General features: G+C 43.1%; 1 protein-coding gene across 1 annotated transcript in view; it reads right to left on the bottom strand.

Moving 5' to 3' along the window:
- Positions 1–2609: 2609 nt before the first annotated feature.
- ADAMTS9 (ADAM metallopeptidase with thrombospondin type 1 motif 9) overlaps positions 2610–19726 on the bottom strand; it is a 156812-nt gene continuing 139695 nt past the window's right edge. The window contains 3 exon segments of the mRNA XM_006178299.3: positions 2610–4142; positions 6046–6140; positions 15887–15991. Coding sequence (XP_006178361.2) covers positions 6051–6140; positions 15887–15991 — 195 coding nt within the window. The 3' untranslated portion in view covers positions 2610–4142; positions 6046–6050.

The following is a 19726-nucleotide window of genomic DNA, read 5'->3' as shown; positions in this document are numbered from 1 at the left end:
TCGCCCACCAGGCCCAGCTATCTGCTGACATCTGCACGGGGAATGAGAAAAATAAATGCCCACCTTGTTTGGGGGTCTCTCTGTTACAGCTCTGCGATGAACTGAATTGTGTCTTCCCAAGATCTCTATGTTGAAGCCCTGACCCCTACAGTGATTATACTTGGAGATGAGGATTATAAGGGGGTTATCAAGGTTAAATGAGGTCATAAGGCAGAGGCCCTACCCAACAGGACTGGTATCCGTATAAGAGGAGGAAGAGACACCAGAGATCTCTCTTGCTCTCAGGGCTCACACCAAGGAAAGGCCATCTGAGGGCACAGTGAGAAGAGAGCTGTCTACAAGCCAGGAAGAGAGGCCTCACCAGAAACCAGCGCTGGTGGACCCTCGGTCCTGGACTTCCAGCCTCTAGAACTGTGAGAATACATTTCTGTTGTTTATGACGGCAATCTGGGGTGTTTTGCTACAGCAGCCCTAGTGGACTGATGGTCTCTTAGCTTCTTAGCTTGTACCTTAACTAATAGGGTTGACCCTTGAACAACACAGGGGTTAATCCAAGCATAACTCATAGTCAGTCCTCTGACTATCACTGGCAATCAGTCAATGTGCAGTAAATATTACTTGGACACAAAACGAATAGAATACAAAGACAATATTTACTCTGTACAGAGCTATGAAAATGTAAAGGATTAACACCGTCTAATAGATTCTATCTGTCCATTCATCCATCCAACCATTCATCTTCCCCTCGCCCTGGTTGTACCTGCAGGCAAATGAAAACTCATCTTTGAACTCTTACCAGTGCCTTCTCTCCCGCAGTCTACCCTGAATCTAACCACTGCCAGCCCCCGTTACTTTTAGCACGTCTCTCACTCTATAATTTTCTACCATTACAAGAGTCACAACTCCAGCCCAGATCCTGTTATCTCTTGCTTATTTTATGATTGCTTGCTTCCAAACCGTTCCCTCGTCTCCCTAATTGAACGTGTTGCAGAGACCTCTCGTTGCTTCTCTCTAATCCATTTTGCCTTCCAGGAACAGATCCTTCATGTTATTTAGTTTGGCAGTGTACTCTGGGAAATAACCCCAATTCTTCATTGCTTGTGCAGCCTAGGTCCAAACACATGACTAGATTCTGGCTAAGGAGATATAAGTGGAATTTGTTGAGTGAGGTTTCTGGAAAACCTCTTTAAAAGAAGAGTAGAGAGTTAGGACCAGGTTCCTTTTTACCCTTTCCCCGACTCCTTTATTCTTGTTGCCTGGAATTTAGGAGTGATTGCTGGACCTCTGGCAGCCATACTGAAATCTGGAAGACTGAGGAGACAAGGAGATAAATTCGGTTCCTGATGATTTTGTGGAGCCACCATGCCAGCTTTAGATTACCTCTTTCCAGGCTTCTTTCACGTAGCAGTGAAATACACTTTTTAATGTGTAAGCCACTGCAGGCAGATCTCTGTCATTAGCAGCTGAACACAAGTCGTAACTGATACAGAAGCCATGCCTTCCATGTTGTCGGCTTAAATTTGTTGATGCACATTTTGAGTGCAGCTACTTTGCCAACTACTGGTGCAGGGCTAAAGAATCTTCAGAAAACACAATCCTGCAAGGTAGACATGAGGTGTTATCAATATCATTTTACAGATGAAGAAATTAGACTTCAGGATCATACAGTTAGTAGATGTCAGAGAAAGGACTAGAAGCCAGGTCTCAGATGATGCTGAGGTGGGGACAAGGGACTATGCAAGTATGGTGTGAGCTGTGGGACTTGGAGATGCTGTACACACACATGTGTATGTGCACGCAAACACACAACCACACATACACACACACCCACACATGGAACCCAGAGTGGATACACGCTGCTTCTGCTGCCTCTGTGCCACCTACCCTTTCCTGGTAGCACAATCCTTCTCTTCTGGGGCTGCTGGCCTTTCAACTGAAGTTGTCCATCAGCTGCCTCTAAGTGGGCACATAATTCCAGCCCTCTTGACATGTGATTGGTCCAGAAGCGGCCATGTAAGCCAATCAGAATCAAAGTTCTTTCTCAGTCTGTCATCACCGCTTCACTGTATGTGAACTTGGGTCCATTTGCATCTCAAAGACTCTGTCTCCTTATCCAAAAAGTGATAGTAAGTCTATTACCTGCTCAACTTCGTGGCTACAAGGCTGAGTGAAACAATTTAGTAAAGGGCTCTGGCATATGGTGGATGTTCACTTACTATTAGCTGCTTATTAGGTTTCTTTGGAACGCTCTCAATTCCCTGGACACCATCAGTCGCTAAAATAGAAACTACTATTTTAGTTTACATAACATTAACAGTTAAGGCTCCAAATCCCACTTACATCTCCTGTGCTGTTTGCTCACTTGCTCCCCATCACACAGACAAGAGGTTTTTGCCTTTGATTTTCAGAAAAACTACTTCAACTGATTTGAGTGATGAGAAGACAGACGTTGGGGACAGTTCCCATCCCTTGTCTGTCTCCAGAATGGCAAATGTAATCACTGGGATTGAGAAAATCTGCATTTCTTCTTGATCTGGTAATCTTAAAAACTAGAGACAAGTTCATTCCAACCTGAATCGAGAATCCAGAAAACATGTGAAACACAAATGTTTGATGTGGTCATGGTATTTATTCATAGTATATTTTCACAATGTATTAATAATGGAGAATAACACTCATACATTGAATATAACTTCCTGGAGCATTCTGGAGTTTGTTTGGGTTTGGAGAATACTGCTAGGTTTTTCCCAATCTCTTTAGTTTTTTGAAGTGGGAGGGTTTCTCAAATCAAGTGTCTGATATGGGTGATGACTTTTCTTCAGTCAGGAAGAAGGGCAGAAAGAACATGGCTTCGGCACTCCCATTTTGTTAAGAAGCAACAGAGTACTTCCAAAGACGGACAGAATCCAAAGATTAACGGAAGATGAGAAAGACTCAGGCATTTTGTGCTCCATAGTTCATTTCTCCTCACGAGTGCCAATTACTGCAGCAGCCAGGAACACTGGCAGGATTTTAGGCTTATGACCTTAAGAGAAGTCAAGTTACCAGCCAATGTTTTCATGCAAAAGGCAGTCCTGATGACTAAGAGCCCAGTTCTGACCTTCTCCGGATGTACTGGGGGTGTTGAAGGCCACCGCCCACCCCATGCATCCTGTGTCTTGCAACCAGTAAACATGGACACCATTTTAGCATATCTTGGCAAAACGCTGAGCAGACCTCATTTGCTCAATGTCACTCTGTAACGAAGCTGCTCGGGGGACCCTCCGTGTAACCACAGAGAGACCAAGGCACCATGAACTGAAGCAAAGTATTAATAACAACAACAACAAAGTCCAACTCTCTTCCCCAAAAGGCACGTCCCCGAATAAGGGTAACCAGTTGGTCTTGCTTCATCCAAGTGCTTCTGTCCATTGGAAGCTGTCCTTCGGTTTCTCCCTTTTATTAGAAGTGTTTACGTTTCTGAGTCTGACGATCACTTAAATACATACAATATTAGCACCAAGGCAGTGACTTTTTTTTTCCCAGAGATCACATGAAACTGAATAGACATTTAACATAATTAATAGCTGGTACAATCTGTGACATCACTAAATTACTTATTGGTTAACGATACTTTCCTAGAAATGGCAAAAATATCCTCATACGACTTTTGTAGCACCTTGATGGCGGCTAGGTTGTTTTTTTAAAAAAAAAAAAACATTACCATTAAAAAAAAAAGTAACAATAAAACATTTACAGACAGAAAGTAAACAATAGTGTACCGTGATAATGAAGGATCACTTTTGTCAGAGGACTACATATAATGTAGAGTACGTAAAATGCAGTGGTCTGACTGCAGGGGACAAAGCAATGCAAAAGGCAGTCATAATAGAATCATTTTACGTACAAAAATATTACATCACAATAAATAATTCTGAACATAAATATTAAACTTTACATCATTAGGATATCCCACATCTATATACACACACATATATATGTGTGTGTATATATGTATATATATATATGCATATGTACACACACACACACTCGGGCACACAAGTCCTCACACACATACACACACACACACACTCAAATTTTAAGGTGGAGGTATTGCATCACTATCCTTCATCCATCCCACAAAGGCTTCCTCTTCAGAGCACCTGAAAACAAATGAACCAACCAAGAAATGTAAATCTCTCGCCTCAAATGCCCTAAGTCCAGGGTAGGTAAACGATACTTTTTTACATATAGAACTCAAAAATGCACTACTTTTTCTAGATTTTAAAGATAATGCTTGCTACAAGACACATGGAAATTTCAGGGCGGATAAAGAATAAATTAAAAAGCCATTAGCCTGTGATCCCCGCACCTGAGATAATGTTCTTCAAATATTGGTGTATTTCCTTCTAGTCTTCTTTTTATCGACATGCATGTCAGTATCAGGTATATGTACTCACTCAAGTTTCACTGGACATAAAGTGTATATAAAAATTTATTTTACTAGATATAAAATATATATAAGACATACAAGATGGGGATCCCTAGCGGAAATCCACTGATTTTGTCTGCCTCAATCCCATCTCTTCTTTTCTGATAACAAATCCCTTCTGGTTCTTTGGGAATCATCCCTCTTCCAATTGAAGCTGTCCGTCATCTGCCTCTAGGTGGGCACACGATCCCAGTCTCCTGGGTATTGTGATTGGTTCAGAAATGGCAACGTGACACCATTAGAGCCAGAGTTCTTGTGTAGAATAGATGCGAAGGTGAATATTTACTTGGGGCCATCAGCTGTAAGGATGATGTAAGCCTAGAATGGTCAACGATCGTGGTATGTGGGAGATGATCTGCCTGAGGATGAGGCCATTTTAGAGGCAAGCATTGCTGATGGATGGAAAAAGAAAGAGTTCTGATGACTCTGTTTAAGCCTCTGGATCCAGCCATGCCTGAAGCTAGACCACTGTTTTGACATCTCAGGTATTTAAGACAATAAGTGCCTTTCTTTCTTTTTTTTTTCTCTTGGCTCCTGCAGTGGAAATAATCCTAATTTAAGATCATAATTTTGAATATGGATGTTTAATTAAACATTGACACTGATACATAAGTGTCAACTAGGTACTCCTTTGCCAGGATCTTGAAGAGCCTTCCAGAGTAGTGGGCTGCTAGAAGCTTCAAGGAAGTTGTAGGAGACCCCGTCACCCGTCGCATGAGTTGGCTGAGCTCATCCCTTTTACCAGAAAGGCACTGTGATGAGCAAAAGAGTGCCAATTCCACTCTCTTTCCAGCAGAGGGAGCACTTGCCAGCATAATGTAGCAAGACTAGGAATTGTCAAGACTTCTAAACAGGCATGAGATTCTGTATTTCTAACAAGAATGATGCCTGAGATTCTGCATTTATAATAAATCCCACAAGATGTAGATCGTGCCGGTCCTTGGATCACACACTGAGTCACAGGTTTGTGAAAGAGTACATTAATTGATAGCACTGGCTTTAGTGGAGGACAATTCTGGCTGGGTTCTGTCAAGGGATTCCATGGTGACCTTACTTAACTGTGAGCCTCGGCTTCCACCATAAGATGAGGATAACAGCCCCAGCTCGTGGCTTTGTCGTGAGGATTCACTGAAATGATGCTAAGCGCTCAGCATGGTGCCCGGCACATGGTCAGGGCTCACTGAATGCCATTAATGTGACTCTTGTAACACTCTTGGGCAGAATCTCTCAAAGGCTGATTCTTGAATCACCTGCCTCAGAATTCCCTGCATGAAGGATACAGATTTCTGACTCTGCCAGAGGCTTAAGAAAGTAGGACCTCTAGAGATGGAGCTCAGAAAGGAGCATTTTAAATAAGCACCGCAGACTACTCTGGTGCAGGAAGTCTAGGGACCGTATGTCCAAGGGCAGAGAACAGACATCCCCAGTCATGTGCGGACAGAGGAACAGGAGAGGAAAAGGTAGAAATGCACTGGGTCAGCTGCAAGATGTTTACAAGTCACCTGTCTCACCCACCCACATTTACTAATCATGAGGCTACAGAAAGAATGAGACAGAGACAGACAGATACTTACCTTAACTATAAAACTCGAACTTCCAGGCCAGTGCCAGAGGATGGAGCACATTTTCCACAGTAACCACCGCATTTCCCTATGACGCGGGTACCATCCTGCAAAGAGACGCATCACTTGAGTCCACTTGCTTGGTGGATAAGCTCCGGGGCTTGCACTGGCTTTTGGGGAAATGATTCTTGTACGTGCAGCAGGCAGGCCTTCTGAGTAGAACTGGGGCTCAACATCCTCACCACAGTCTAAAGCAAGCGCTGGACCCAACCACGCCCCCAACCTGTGTCTGCACGGCCCACATCTTAGCAGATTACACTTCAGTTTTTCTGCACTAGTGTTTTCTCAACCTCTTTGAAATAGTCTCACATGTACTTGTTCCACACAGACCAATCACAGAGATGAATTCTTGAGTGCCTTTCCACTCAGCATGGTCTCCTCAAATCAATAACTGGAGAGAATCAGAAAAACCTATCTACTACTCAAGAGCCAAAGAAAACCACTCAAGTGGAATGCTTTGCTTTTTAATTGATTATTGCTGCTACTCCAAATGTCGAGAAGAGCATTTCTATTTTTAAATGATCGAGAAGAAGTAAACCAAGAATATTATTTCTTGACATGTGGAAATTATATAAAATTGAAATGTCAGTGCAAAGAAAGGATTTTTTTTATTGAAGTATAGTCGGTTTACAATGTTGTGTCAATTTCTGGTGTACAGCATCAGTTTCAGTCATACATGTACATACATCTATTCCTTTTCATATTCTTTTTCATTATAGGCTATTACAAGGTATTGAATATAGTTCCCTGTGCTATACAGTAGGACCTTGCTGTTTATCTACTTTATATTTAGTAGTTAGTATCTGCAAATCTCTAACTCCTAATTTATCCCTTCCTAATCCCTTTCCTCCCTGGTAACTGTTAAGTTTGTTCTCTATGTCTGAGTCTGTTTCTGTTTTGTAAACAAGTTCATTTGTGTCATTTTTTTTAGATTCTACACATGAGTGATATATGTTATTTTTCTTTCTCTTTCTGGCTTACTTCACTTAGACTAACGATCTCCAGCTCCAGGTTGCTGCAGATGGCATTATTTTGTTCTTTATCATGGCTGAGTAGTATTCCATTGTATATCTATATGCCACATCTTCTATAAATAAAGTTCTATTGGAACACAGCCCATTTATTTGCTCATGTTGTGGCTGCTTTCAGGCTACAACCACAGAGCTGAGCAGTTACGATGGCTCTCACTGCCTCCCACTGCTCCTCAGCACACTACCAGTCACAGCGACACCATTTTAACTTAGCGTTTTGATGCCACATGTGTTGCTGTATCTTATCATTTTCTTTTGTTTATTTAGTTCCCAGTGTATGGCAAAACAAGAAAAGAAGTGACGAGTAGACTTGACTATTACACTTTCAAGCTACAGGAGCACCTGGAGTATCCTGTTGTCAAGTTTAGATGGTAAAGCATTGCATTTCTCATGCAGTGACATGACAGCTGTGCTGAAAGAACACAGTCTACACCACCATCACCAAACTCAGGGTTTGCCACAATATTCCAAACTTATAGGAAAGCAACGGTCAGGAATTTAGAACACTTAAAACAGAGTATCTCATCAAAGCCTAATTCTTCACAAAAATTAAAAAAATCAAGACACATGAGAATAAAAGATGAAAATGAGTAAGTTTCCAAATGGCTCCTACGTTAGTGTAACAAAGAAAACTGTCTACTAATAGCTGGTGAGTTAGTGAAATATTGTTTAATTGGAAAAGCTGAAGAAACACATTCAGGGGAATAAACTTGTTTAAGACTACTATCCTTTGGGCAAGAACAGTTGCTCAAAAAGTTAAGGACAAAATGTTAAGTTTATGATAGAAAAAGAAGTTCATCATTAACACCACTGGTTCTGCAACACATCAATAATCCATTAAAAAACAAAACATCAATAATCCATTAAAAACCGCAAAGAATATGAGAGGTTTCCTTTGGCTTTTGAGGTGCAGACAGGTTTTCTGATGCTCCTCAGTTGCTGATTTGAGGAGAAGATGCTAAGTGGGGAGGGACTCAAGAGTTCGTCTCTGAATGGTCTGTGTGGAACAAGTACACGTGAGACTATTTCAAAGAGGCTGAGAAAACACTAGAGCAGATAAACTGAAGCGTAACCTGCTAAGATGTGCTGACAACTAAGAAATATGTGTGGAGAAGGAAAAGCTTTGGTTGGACCAATTTACAGAGCTTGTGAAAATGTAAGATGTTTAAAGCCTGTGATTATTCACTGTAGAAAATATATGAACCTGTCTGGTGCTACAGAACCGGTGGTGTTAAGGACGAACTTCTTCTTTTTTTTTTTTAATCATAAACTTAACCATCATCGGTTTTGTTCATTTAGGGTCGGGACTAGAAGCTGAATTCCTTAACTTATCCTACTAGACAGTGATTTGATGACAGAGCAGTGGTAAAGTTTTACTGTGAATTTTGAGTTCAGAGCTGGGATTAATTTTTTTTCTGAACAAGAAGAAGTGTCCACAATCACTGTCAGGGGACACTTAATAGCTTTGGACGTTATCTTTTGCTACTGACTTGAAAGTCTTTCTTAATGAACTGAAGCTAAAGTTACAAGGCAAAAACTGCACTTAGAGGTGAAAACTTACACTGTGGTAGAGTCATTTCAGTAACAACAAAAACTGTTTCATTTATAAATAATGTTAAGGTGCTTTGTACACCTTCCCATTCTGTCAAATATTAAAACAATATCTTACATTGCCATTATAAATATATGTAGAGTGAATACATTTTCCGAGCATGAACTAAAGTTCCAGTAGCATTTTTTTTACTTTGATGTAAGTGCAAAGGAAAATTTCATATCTCAAAATCCATCTAATGAGGTAATTCAGAAACTTCCATCTCACCTTCAATTACCAGTGATTAATCTGTAATGTAATGACACGTTGTAAGGTAAATAGCAAGTAAAAAATCGAACAGAATTCTACAAATGCTTGCCCATGCATGAAGACGCTCAATTAAAATGATGTGATTGTGGGTAATACTAGTGTTTGGTGATACCCATCCCTGTAAGAAGACATTTATAAAGATGAAGTACAGAAAATCTCATTTCAGATCAGCATTCACAGATAAACGTTTCTCACTCATTTTGATGAGAGAGAGCTCGGATTAAGCGAAATGTTATCCTCTCTCAATATTTGATTCTTCTCCTTGGTAGATCTGTAGTTCAAAAATTTATATTCAATTATTACTAGGCTTTGAATTTAATCAAAAATGTTGTGCAAATTGGTTTTCACTCTTGTCATATAAATATCTATATAATACCATTGATTTTTACTTCTTGGGGGGCAAAGTCTAAAATACTTATTATCTGCTCCTTTACAGAAAACATTTACTGAACCCTGGTCTACAGTCTTGTGCGGACTGGTCCTGCCTGTCTCTCCAGACTCATCTGGCATCCTCCTTTCCTGTTACCCCCATCTCCAATGCATTTCTTTGGGTTGTCCCTCTAACAGGCCTCTTCTAATGCAGGGCCTTTGCACATGCCACTCCTGTAACTGGAACACTCTTCCCTTCCCCTCTCTGTACGCACTGAACCACCCAACTTTTGCCTGGGAAATTTTTCAGAACCTAGCCCAGAGGCCACTTCCTCTGCGACACCTTTCTGATGCAGTTTCTGCACAGTTTTACCCTGTAAAATTGGGTCATTCTCTCTGCCTTGTTGCAATCTGAGAGTCTCTAGAACCTAGCAGCCTATAGCTCATAATGGTCTAAAGACACATTTGTTGAATGAATAAATAAATAAAAAAGCCTGAAGATAAAGTACACTCTTCTCTGTTAACTGCCATTCAGATGGATTTGCTAATTAGTCCCCTTAATGCTCTTCCACGTTATGAAAATCTCCCTGTTTGACTGGGGCATCATATCCCATTTTGTAAATTACTGTATCATATTAGCCACCTCCACCCCTAGTCTCGCACAAGGTTTAGCATCTGAGATGTTTCACAATCGTCTCTACTGGGACTGCTGTGAACCATACTTGTGCTTACATTTCAGGATCTCTTTGGGCTGTATGTGGTTCATACGGCCAAGCTATGAAGATCTCTCGAAAACAATGGATAACGTTACTTAAAAAAAGACAGAGAGAAAGAAAAAGTTTGCCAATTTAGTAAAAAAAAGAAAGAAAGAAAGAAAATAGTTTCACTTTTTAAAAAGTTTGTATATCTTTGATGATGAGTGAGATTAAGTTGGGAAAGTGGTTTCCATCACCCCACTTGGTCCTGGTTTTAGGGGACCATATTAGATCTGGAGCTAGACCGACACCACTAACTAGATCTGATGCCAGAGCAACTGGTCTACCAGCCAGGACCTCATTCTTCTGGTGGAAGGATTCTGACATAGTAAGACTGTCTCCTGTCTCATCAAAGCTGTGTTTCACCTAAACTCTTCCTGACCCAGGAGCAGAGACCAGATTGCCTCAGGCTTGTATTATGCCTTCCAATAACCTCTTTAAACCTCAGTTTCCTGGTGCATCTGCCAAATGGGGATGGTAGCGGTCTCCCCTTGCAGGTTTGCAGCAAACGGAAGAACGCATACAAAGTGCTTAGTGTAGCACCTGGCCTAATGTACGCATCTCATAAATATTAGCTGTTTTTGTCAGAACGGTGTTTTTTATGTGTGGATCTCCATCAGAGCCTGTTCTCATGGAGATGAGGAACAGCCTGGGTAATTCTAAAAATCACTGACACTAGCTTTGCAATGTTCATTTTATTTTATTAATGAGGACTCTAGTAATTTGACATAGGCAAAGGCTGAGCTAAAACTTATTTCTACTACAGGATAAAAATATATATATACTGAGAAAATGAATAGCATAAACATGATTGCCATGGAAACAGCGCCTACTTCAGAGAAAAAGGTGTATTTTCCAGCATTTTCAAAGCACCCACTCACACACAATGAAATGCTAATTGTCAATCACTTTTACTTCTTCATGAGAGCCTGCCCTCCAAAAAATCTCTTTTCAATAAATATTCTGCTAGCAGAGTTTGAGCTTTTACATATAATTAAAATGAATAACTCTGTTCCATTAACAATACAGTTCATACTTATCATAAATTTCTCTACATTTCACAGTCAGTATGACCAGGGGAGGTTGACTCGTGTAATTTAGGAAAGCCAACACATCTTTGATCGAAGTTTGCTTATTCACATTTCGTTGGAGTGTGTGTGGAGCGAAATGGCCATGAAACACAGTATTTGTTTTTTCTCCAAATACAGTTCTAGAAAGACTTACCTATATGTATATGTGTGTGTGTGTGTATATATATATATGTATATATGAGTATGTGTATAATCATCTGACTTCCATAGGATCGTACAGAACAATACATACAAAAATATAAAAAAAAGGTAGTTTCACGTTGCTTGTCTGTAGTATGATTTTTACACTCCACCGATTTTCATACATCAGTTGTGGGTTAGAAGCCGGCACCTTATGGTGGAGAAACCAGAAGCGATCCTGCTTGCTACACACACACACACACACACAACGTACACACACACATATTCACCTCACGTTACCTTAACTCCACTGGTTGTAAATGAACTGCAAGACAGAACTGAGTCTATCTCATCTCTGATAATACAGTCCTCATTCATTTTTAATTTCAAAGCTATTCTTCAATTTACAGCTCTTCCCTCAGAATCAGGAATGACCATTTGGCCCCAAGGCCAGGCATCCAGCCCTTAGACACAGGCCGTGAGCACCCCGCTGACCCCAATGCCCCAGGTACACAAGGAAAGCAACAAAACAAGACCCGAGAGCACCTCTCCCATCAGGCCTCAGTGAACCTGCCTTCCCTGAGCTTGGCTCTGAAGGCTGTTCCAGAACCCGACCCTGAGAACTGGCATGTTTCTGGTGAGGGCAGGTCTTCCAGATGGGGTTGGGGCCCTTTCACATGCTGAACACATTCACAAGTCCAGGGTGCACAGACCATCACTGGTAGGGGAGCTCAGAACATCAACAGCTTCTCACCAATCTCACACCTGGGCCGTGGCCCCGTTTCTCTCTGCCTGCCCCTCCCACACACACCCAAGCAGAGTAGAAACTCAGACCCCTAAGCCCCGCAGGTAAGCCAGAAATGTCTGCCTGGAACTCCGTCCCTGGGCCAAGGGGGCGCGCCGCATGCCTCCCTGCCAGGTGGGGTGGGGCCCCCAGGACCAAACTCCATGCGGTGCTGGGGGCCCAGCCAGGTCCAGGCTGCAGGCCTCTGTCCTTCCATCTCAAGCCAGCTTGCTTCCTTCATCACCATGACCAAGTTTTGAAACTGTAAGGCCAGCCTTAGGCCTATGAAAATGTTACAACAGGAACAGCTAATATTTACTGCACCCCTGCTGTCTGCCCAGTGACACGCACACATTTTCACCTCTCTATTCTATTTATGTTCCACATGAACCCAGCTGCATAAGGACCACCATGATCCCCATTTTATGGATAAAGATACTGAGGTCCCTGAGAAATTAACTAACTTGCCCCAGATGGCAGAGCTAGTAGTGCACATAATGACAGGCAATCTGACTTCAGCGTCGGGGTACTTAACCTCGATACTCTGCAGCCACTGTGGGCTTTTGACTTCAGCACCCTCCCAAGAATTTGATGAGAAAGCTGGAAGAATGGGATTTCACGCATGTAAACTGCCCAATAAACAGCTATTTCAATAGCAGAAATCATTATTCCTCTTAGTTCAAAAAAGGAGAATTCTTTCCATCACACACAAGGCGGGCAGCAGTAAGCCTGCCACTGAGACTTCTTTTCACCAGTTCTCTGCCTGATACTGAGACGGTGTTCCCGCCCTCTAAGTGGCTCTGGTAATTCGGCTTTACCCTGAATGATTAGAGTTTTCCTTTAGTTTTGCTTGGGGAAAACACTTTATTGCCAAGCAGGTTTGGAAAATGGAGGTTTTCATCGTGTTTTTTCTCTCTGCAGCTCCCAGCAGAAAAACAAAACCAACTGAGGAGTGATGATCTGAGGACCGAATCAAAACAGGGCTGTCTGGGGAGATTAGGACTGGCCAGGATCTGTGCACCGTACAGAGGACCGGCCTCAGTCTCTCAGAAGCAAGGTGGTGGTAATCACGGTAGGAGCAAGACATGACAGTTTTCCAAAGTGTGTTCCACAGAACACTGGTAATTTGGAGAAATTAAAAGGTGTAACTTTGAAAAGAAGGCTCTGTGGTTGATTTAACTTAGGCTGCTGACTGGTTCTCAAAATGTGGTCCCAGACCAGGGCATCAGCAGCAGCTAGGAAACTGTTGGAAATGTACATTCCGGGCCCCTCCCCAGGCTGGCTGTTTCAGCAAGTCCTGGAGGTGGTGCTCATGCGCACACCCAAGTAGGAGAACCCCTGATTTAGGGAAACACTGGCTTAAATGAAATCACTCCAGTTTCCTTCCTGTATACTTTATTCCAACCTCCATACACACACACTTACTGTGGCTCTTTAGGAAGAAAGTAAAATACACAATTTTTCCAAGTGTCTCTGGCTGTGGAAGCCTATTTTCATGGAGCATCCCTAAGGCATGTTGCTCCATGGACTGTGCGGCAGGTCAGGCACACAGAGCATCATTTCTCGGGGCTGCCAGGAGCTAGAGATTGCTTAGTCCTGGCTCCAGGGGATTAATAAGGAGTGCTCGACAGACCCTCGAGATTAATTCTGAACTCAGGCTCTCTGCGCTGTCATGGAACACCAAGATTAAAAAAAAAAAAAAAAATGCTGACAAGCAATTGCGAAACCAGTTCCCTCCAGCACAGATGTAACCTCCCAAAAGAGGCTGCAGGAACAGCCAGCCAATTTGACATGGTAATAATCACTGTCTCCATAAGGTGGCGCTCCCGGCTGTAATCATTTTTAGGATCTGGCTGAAAACTGCAGTATGGACGCTAACACATAGAATTGAAAAACTTGTTACACCGTTTATATAAATGGCTTCCTACATAATCACGCTTTATGTCTGACCACGTTTTGGGCAGTTAATTTTTCGTTTCTCTCGGTCACTGAAACAACATATGATAGGAATAGGGAAGAACATTAGGATTTCAGGGCACAGGGTAAAGCACTGCATTCTAAAGCACACGTGCTCTCTCTCGGGGCTCTTTATTGCTTTCAGTACAAGGCAAAAAATCCAATGATTCATTTATAAGCAATCAATGTGGCCATTTAGATGATCAGATTTGAAGGAGTTGATTGGCTTAGTGAAAAGCAGGAGTGAGGGAGGTTTTTTTGTTTTGTTTTGTTTTTCTCCAAAGATACAAATTTAACCCTGGAAACTAAAAAAAAAAAAAAGAGGGTTTAGGAAACTGAGATTTTCCTGGGACGTCACAATCATTCTTTCTTCCCTTTTTCTGTGGAAGCAGGTTGTGTTGGGGTTTTTTTCCCACTTCTATTTTATTTTTATTTTGTCCTTTTTAAAAACACCTTTGTTGCAGTGTAATTCCTGTAAACTACACATATTTCAGATGTACAATTTGATAAATTCTGATAGATGTATGTACCTTGGAAACCACCGCCACAATCAAGATCACTTTTACTCCCGAAGAGGTGCAGATTGTGAACTCTTGATTTATCCCTTCCCACCCCCCTTACCTAGCTGTTTATCTTCCGATTTTGATAGGGTTTAGCAAATAAAAAGAAAGGATGTGCATTCGGATGTGAATTTCAGATAAACAACAAATACATTTTTTAGAGTAAGTATGTCCCATGCAGTGTTTCAGACATGCTTATAAAACAAACAAACAAACATAAAAACCTTCCTTGTTTATCTGAAATTCAAATTTAATTGGGCGTCCTGTATTTTTTCTGGCAACCCCACCATGGAATAATACCCTACTTTCCAGTCCTCTTCTTTTTCCTCCCTCACTCACATTTCGGAGGAGACCCGGAGGTAGAGGTCACGGCTGTTGCAGGACTGGGGCCACAGGCCAACCCTGGTAAGTTTCCCGTTCGTCCATTCGTCCCGGGGTCAGGCTCCCGCTCCACGCTCTCAGCGCTTCTCAGGGAGGGCGGGGAAAGGCAGCGCTCCCCAACAACAGCCCCTCCCCGGCTTATAATACATCAGACCCAGGTGTCAGAGACTCTGGGTGGGGCCCGGCACATGCATTTTAAACTTTCCCCTGTGATTCTAATGCACACCCAGACTGAGAAGCACTACACAGACCAGTGCCTTGCAAGCTGCTCTGTGCTTATGAACCAACAGGGACCTTGTTCAGTTGCAGGTCCTGACTCTGAAGCCCTGAAGCCCCAGAAACTGCTTTGGCAACAAGTTCCCTGGTGGTGTTGAGGCTCTGTGGGGACCACATCTTGAGCAGTAAGATTCTAGAGCAGGAAAAACTGACTTGGAGAACCTGTGAGTGGCTCCAGAATGAATTATCCCTTCTTCCAGCCCCATCTGTATTTCAATTCTTCTGAAACAAACATCATTTTCCCTAAGTTCACAGAAGTGAGTTGCATGTTGGCCAATTAACTGCAAGGTGTCTGAGCCACATTTTCCCTTAGAGGCTGCTGACTGCTTTTAGCTTCCTGGTTAGCATTCTTCTAATGACTGGGATGGATCACAAGTTCACATCTCTGGGAAGAATTCACCAAAAAGGAAGCAAAGACTTTCTGCTCCACTCACCTATACATGCTTTGACCTTTGATTTAGGTCCTAATTTTTTTTCCCTGACACTTTGCAAAATGATTTGAAGAAGTGCGAAAGCAAACCCATTCCCTTTAGCACCACTACCTCAGGCGGAGAGAGAGAGGAAGGAAAAGAAAACAAAATCCATCCCCCAACCCACTGTTAACCTTACCGGCGACTTCTTGATGTCAGAGACGGCATAATTCCCTTGTGAGATCCATCTGGCAGATTCAGTTAGAGACAGGCCGGTTCCGTAAAGGTTGATGCTGAAACGACCCTGGAATAAAAGGCCAACGAAGAAGATTTTTGGTCCACGTGACGTCCCAAGCAAAGGCCACACAATAAAAGGTAACTTGGAGAAAGATACTAATTAATTATGATTGCTGCTAATGATTGAGGGTTTTTTTTTGAGGGGAAGGGGTAAGGGGGAGTTCTGAACCAGGCTCTTTACATGCATCATCTCATCCATCCTCGCAAGAGGTCTCTAAGGGGGGTTTCCTTTACGGAGGGGGACACGGAGGCCCAGCGGAGGTGATTAACTTCTCCAGGAGACAGAGAGAGCCCAATGCAGATTTTCCTGACTTCAAAGTCCTCGCTCTCAACCACCGCTATTCTGCGTCCCTAACACAGCAATCCTGATGTTGCTCACAATTATCAGATTCCTTCAGGAACAAAATGCCACAGTGTAATTTTTCTAACAAGATCTCGCTGCCAAAGCTTCCTGGGCTTCAAGCTCCCCGCGGTGCTGAGCACGCCGCGTCCTAAGCACAGCGGGGCGGGACTTCAAAGGGGAGGCGCGTTCTCGGCAGCGGCCAGCAGAGGGCGCGCGCGGCCTGCTCAGAGGACCGCGGGGGACAGGCGGCTGCTTCCAAGCCCAGGGAACTCAGATCTCCCAGACCAGCTCCAGAATTCCTTTCCAAACGTGGCCTCGGATGCTTCCTTCCCCCCAGCCCTCCAAAGACACAGCGCAGCAGAGGGTCTCTTGCTTTCTCCATCTGTTTCTTTCTTTCAAAAATGACTCCGCAAAGGCATCTAAAGTAGATTCTTAAGGTTTCTGACTCCACCATGCACAGTTTTGGAGTTCTGCACCAAAGTGCCAAACCTGGGTGAATTCTTCTCTGAACCTTATGTTCCAGTTCTTTGTCAAAATGGCCCTTAATAAATCAAAGAGAGCAGCAAGGTGGAGACTCATATCCAATCGGACCTAAGGTGTAAATTCAGCTTTTTCACCTGGACAGAGTATGTATCCTCTAAGAACCTCAGTTTGTCCATCTGTAAAATGGAAGGGAATGAGAGTCCCTCCCTCAGAGTAGTGTAGTGAGGACTAAGTGAAATTGGCCATGGAGTGTATGGCTGGTACCCAGTAGAGACTCAAAAATATTGATATTAGTCCTGCATTTGCTAATTGTTTTATGTGTTAGTTTTCTCTCTCCAATATAACAGTAAGCTTATCGGAGGGAGGAACTTGGTATCGCTTTGTTTATTTCTGTCAATGATGGTGTGTAACATATGACTAGGCATTTGATAGAGTCTCACTAAATGTTACATCCCAGCTCTTTCATTCAAGATTTCCAGGACTGGGTGTAATTTGGAGTTTTCCTCTCCATGTGGGTTCCATAAATGCTTCCTAACCAGAGTTGATGACTCTTTGGGGGCCTTAAATTCCACATCTGTACACAGGGGACAATTAGGATTCTTATTCATAGAAGTGATGGGAGGATCTAGTTTGGTCTCAATCAGTGGGTCTCATCGGAAGATGCTTTTGCTCCCAGGGGACCTCTGGCAGTATCTGAAGACATTTTTGGTTGTCACTTCACAGCTGGTGGGTGGGTGTGCTACCAACAGCTGGTGCGGAGAGACCAGAGATGCTGCTAAACACCCCACAAGGCTCAGCATGGTCCTCCACAACAGAGAATTATCCAGCCCAAAACATCAAGCGTGCTGTGGTCGGGGGAACAAATTTATCCTAGATTCCAGACTCTTCCAGCTCTCGTGTGACCTTAGGCAAGTGCCTTACTTTCCTGAGTCCATCTGTCAAATGCATTAGTAACATCTAACCTGTGAATTGGCGGGGGGGGGGGGGGGCGGTGGATTATAGAAGGTATAAAGCACCAAACTCATTACCTGGCAGAAAGTAGGTGATTATTTTAAAAATAGTTTTGGGACTTATGACATTGTTATGCAGATGTTAGTGGCTGCTAAGTCAAGTGGGCTTCAGTGTCCGTGACTGTGGCTACACCAGTGGCTCTGGACCCTCCCTGCCCAGATTCCCCAGACCCTGGCTTCTGTGTGGGGCATTAGTCCGCCTGGCCACGTGCCTCTCTTCCTGACATTCCTGCCCTGAGGAGGGTGCCCACACCAGTCAATGCCCAGCCCGTCCTGTTTCCAAGGACACCCTCTTTTCTCCCTCCCTCTCCTGTTTCCTACAGAGACTGCTGGTCCCACCTGTGCTGTGGAAGGTGGACTTGATGTGCTTTGACGTCAAAGTTCTTAGAAGGTCCAGGCTGCTGACCCGGCTTCTAGCCGGAGGATGCCCCAACCGACCTGGGCGTCCAGTGCTGGACACACTGAACGCGCAGCCGAGCTTACCGCGTGCTCCTCACATCCGCCCTTTCGGAGCAGGGGGTAAACAGGAGATTTTGTCCTTATCCACTTTCTGTCTTTTCAAGTTCAGGGATTTACATTTTCAGTCAGTCCTGGTTGATAATTAGCGTTCTAAAAGTTAAGTGTCATTAGAGGAGTAAAGACCTGCTATCCTTTATCGGTCTAGTCTGGGATATCTTTGCCCCTAAAGGCCTTATCTTCGGGGTCAAAAGGGCATCAGTGTTTTAGCTACCCCATTGCTGATTTAAAAGAGTAAAGGTAATTAAGACGATCCAGAAAGGTTAGCAAAAGATGCACGTCAAAGAGAGGTTTTGTTCTCTGTTTGACAAGGGTGAACACTGCAAAACTCTTGCCTGCAAACGGTATTAGCCAGATGCAGTCTGCCATTGTGGACTGGGACTCAGACACACCTGGGATCAAATCTGGTCTCTTTTGAGCACCAGTGTGGGTTTTAGTTAAGCTGGGGTTTGGGTAAATTATTCAATCTCTCTCTGCCTCAGTTTCCTCATCTGTAAAATGGGGTCATTCTCATAGGCTGCCACAGACGATTAAATGCTACATTGATTTAGAAACACAGAGCACACTGCCTGACGTGGAGTAAACCCTCAGTGCTATTAACATCAGTATTGTAAGAATAATGCTGCATCCACTGTGATCAGGCTAACAAAATACACTCTGGCTGTATCTTGAGTTGAGGGCTCTTGGGGAATCCACCCTTACGGGTAAATAGATCCTCAGAGCATCAGCGGCGGATGATGAGGAAGAGCAGAACTTCCACACAGAGCATCCCTCTGCTTTGATTTCTCTGCAGTTGTAGATCAAAGGACGAGCCAGAGCTCGAAAGGAGTTTGCCGAGTCCTGCTTTCTACAGATTTTTTCCCCTAGAAAAGTGATTGAAACAACTCAACATCCTTCATCAATATAGCTGGTGCTCAATAAATTTCCAAGGAATTGCATTCTCAAAGTATCCAATATGGTTCGAAGAATGGGCTGGAAAAAATACAAAGCAGCCTCTCACTGGCTTCTGTTTTCTCACTGAGCAACTTCTTTAGTGTCAGAGTTTAGCAAATCACTCAGTTCAGTTGTCTATGAATTATTAAAATAACTGAACACAAATTACCTCTTATTTACTTAAGTTTCCCCCAAAGATGAGCATATCGAAGCAAGAAAATCCTGAGACCTTTGAAAAAGGCAGGACCCGCCAATCTATAAGCTGTTAAAGGCAGCTCATGTGAATGGGGTGTTTGAAGTCATCAACTGCTCTAAGGAAATGGCACTTCAAAAGTCTTCAATTCCTGGGTAATGGAGAAAAGGCCCTTTTCAGCATTCTGTCCTTTGTTTATTTTCTTTCTCCCCTGAGAGCTTCCTTTTCACTTCTCTAAAATGTTTAGCAATACTTTCTAAAGCT

Source organism: Camelus ferus, chromosome 17 (assembly GCF_009834535.1).
Source record: "Camelus ferus isolate YT-003-E chromosome 17, BCGSAC_Cfer_1.0, whole genome shotgun sequence".
Classification (NCBI taxonomy): Eukaryota; Metazoa; Chordata; class Mammalia; order Artiodactyla; family Camelidae; genus Camelus; species Camelus ferus.
This window is presented reverse-complemented; position numbering and strand designations above follow the sequence as displayed.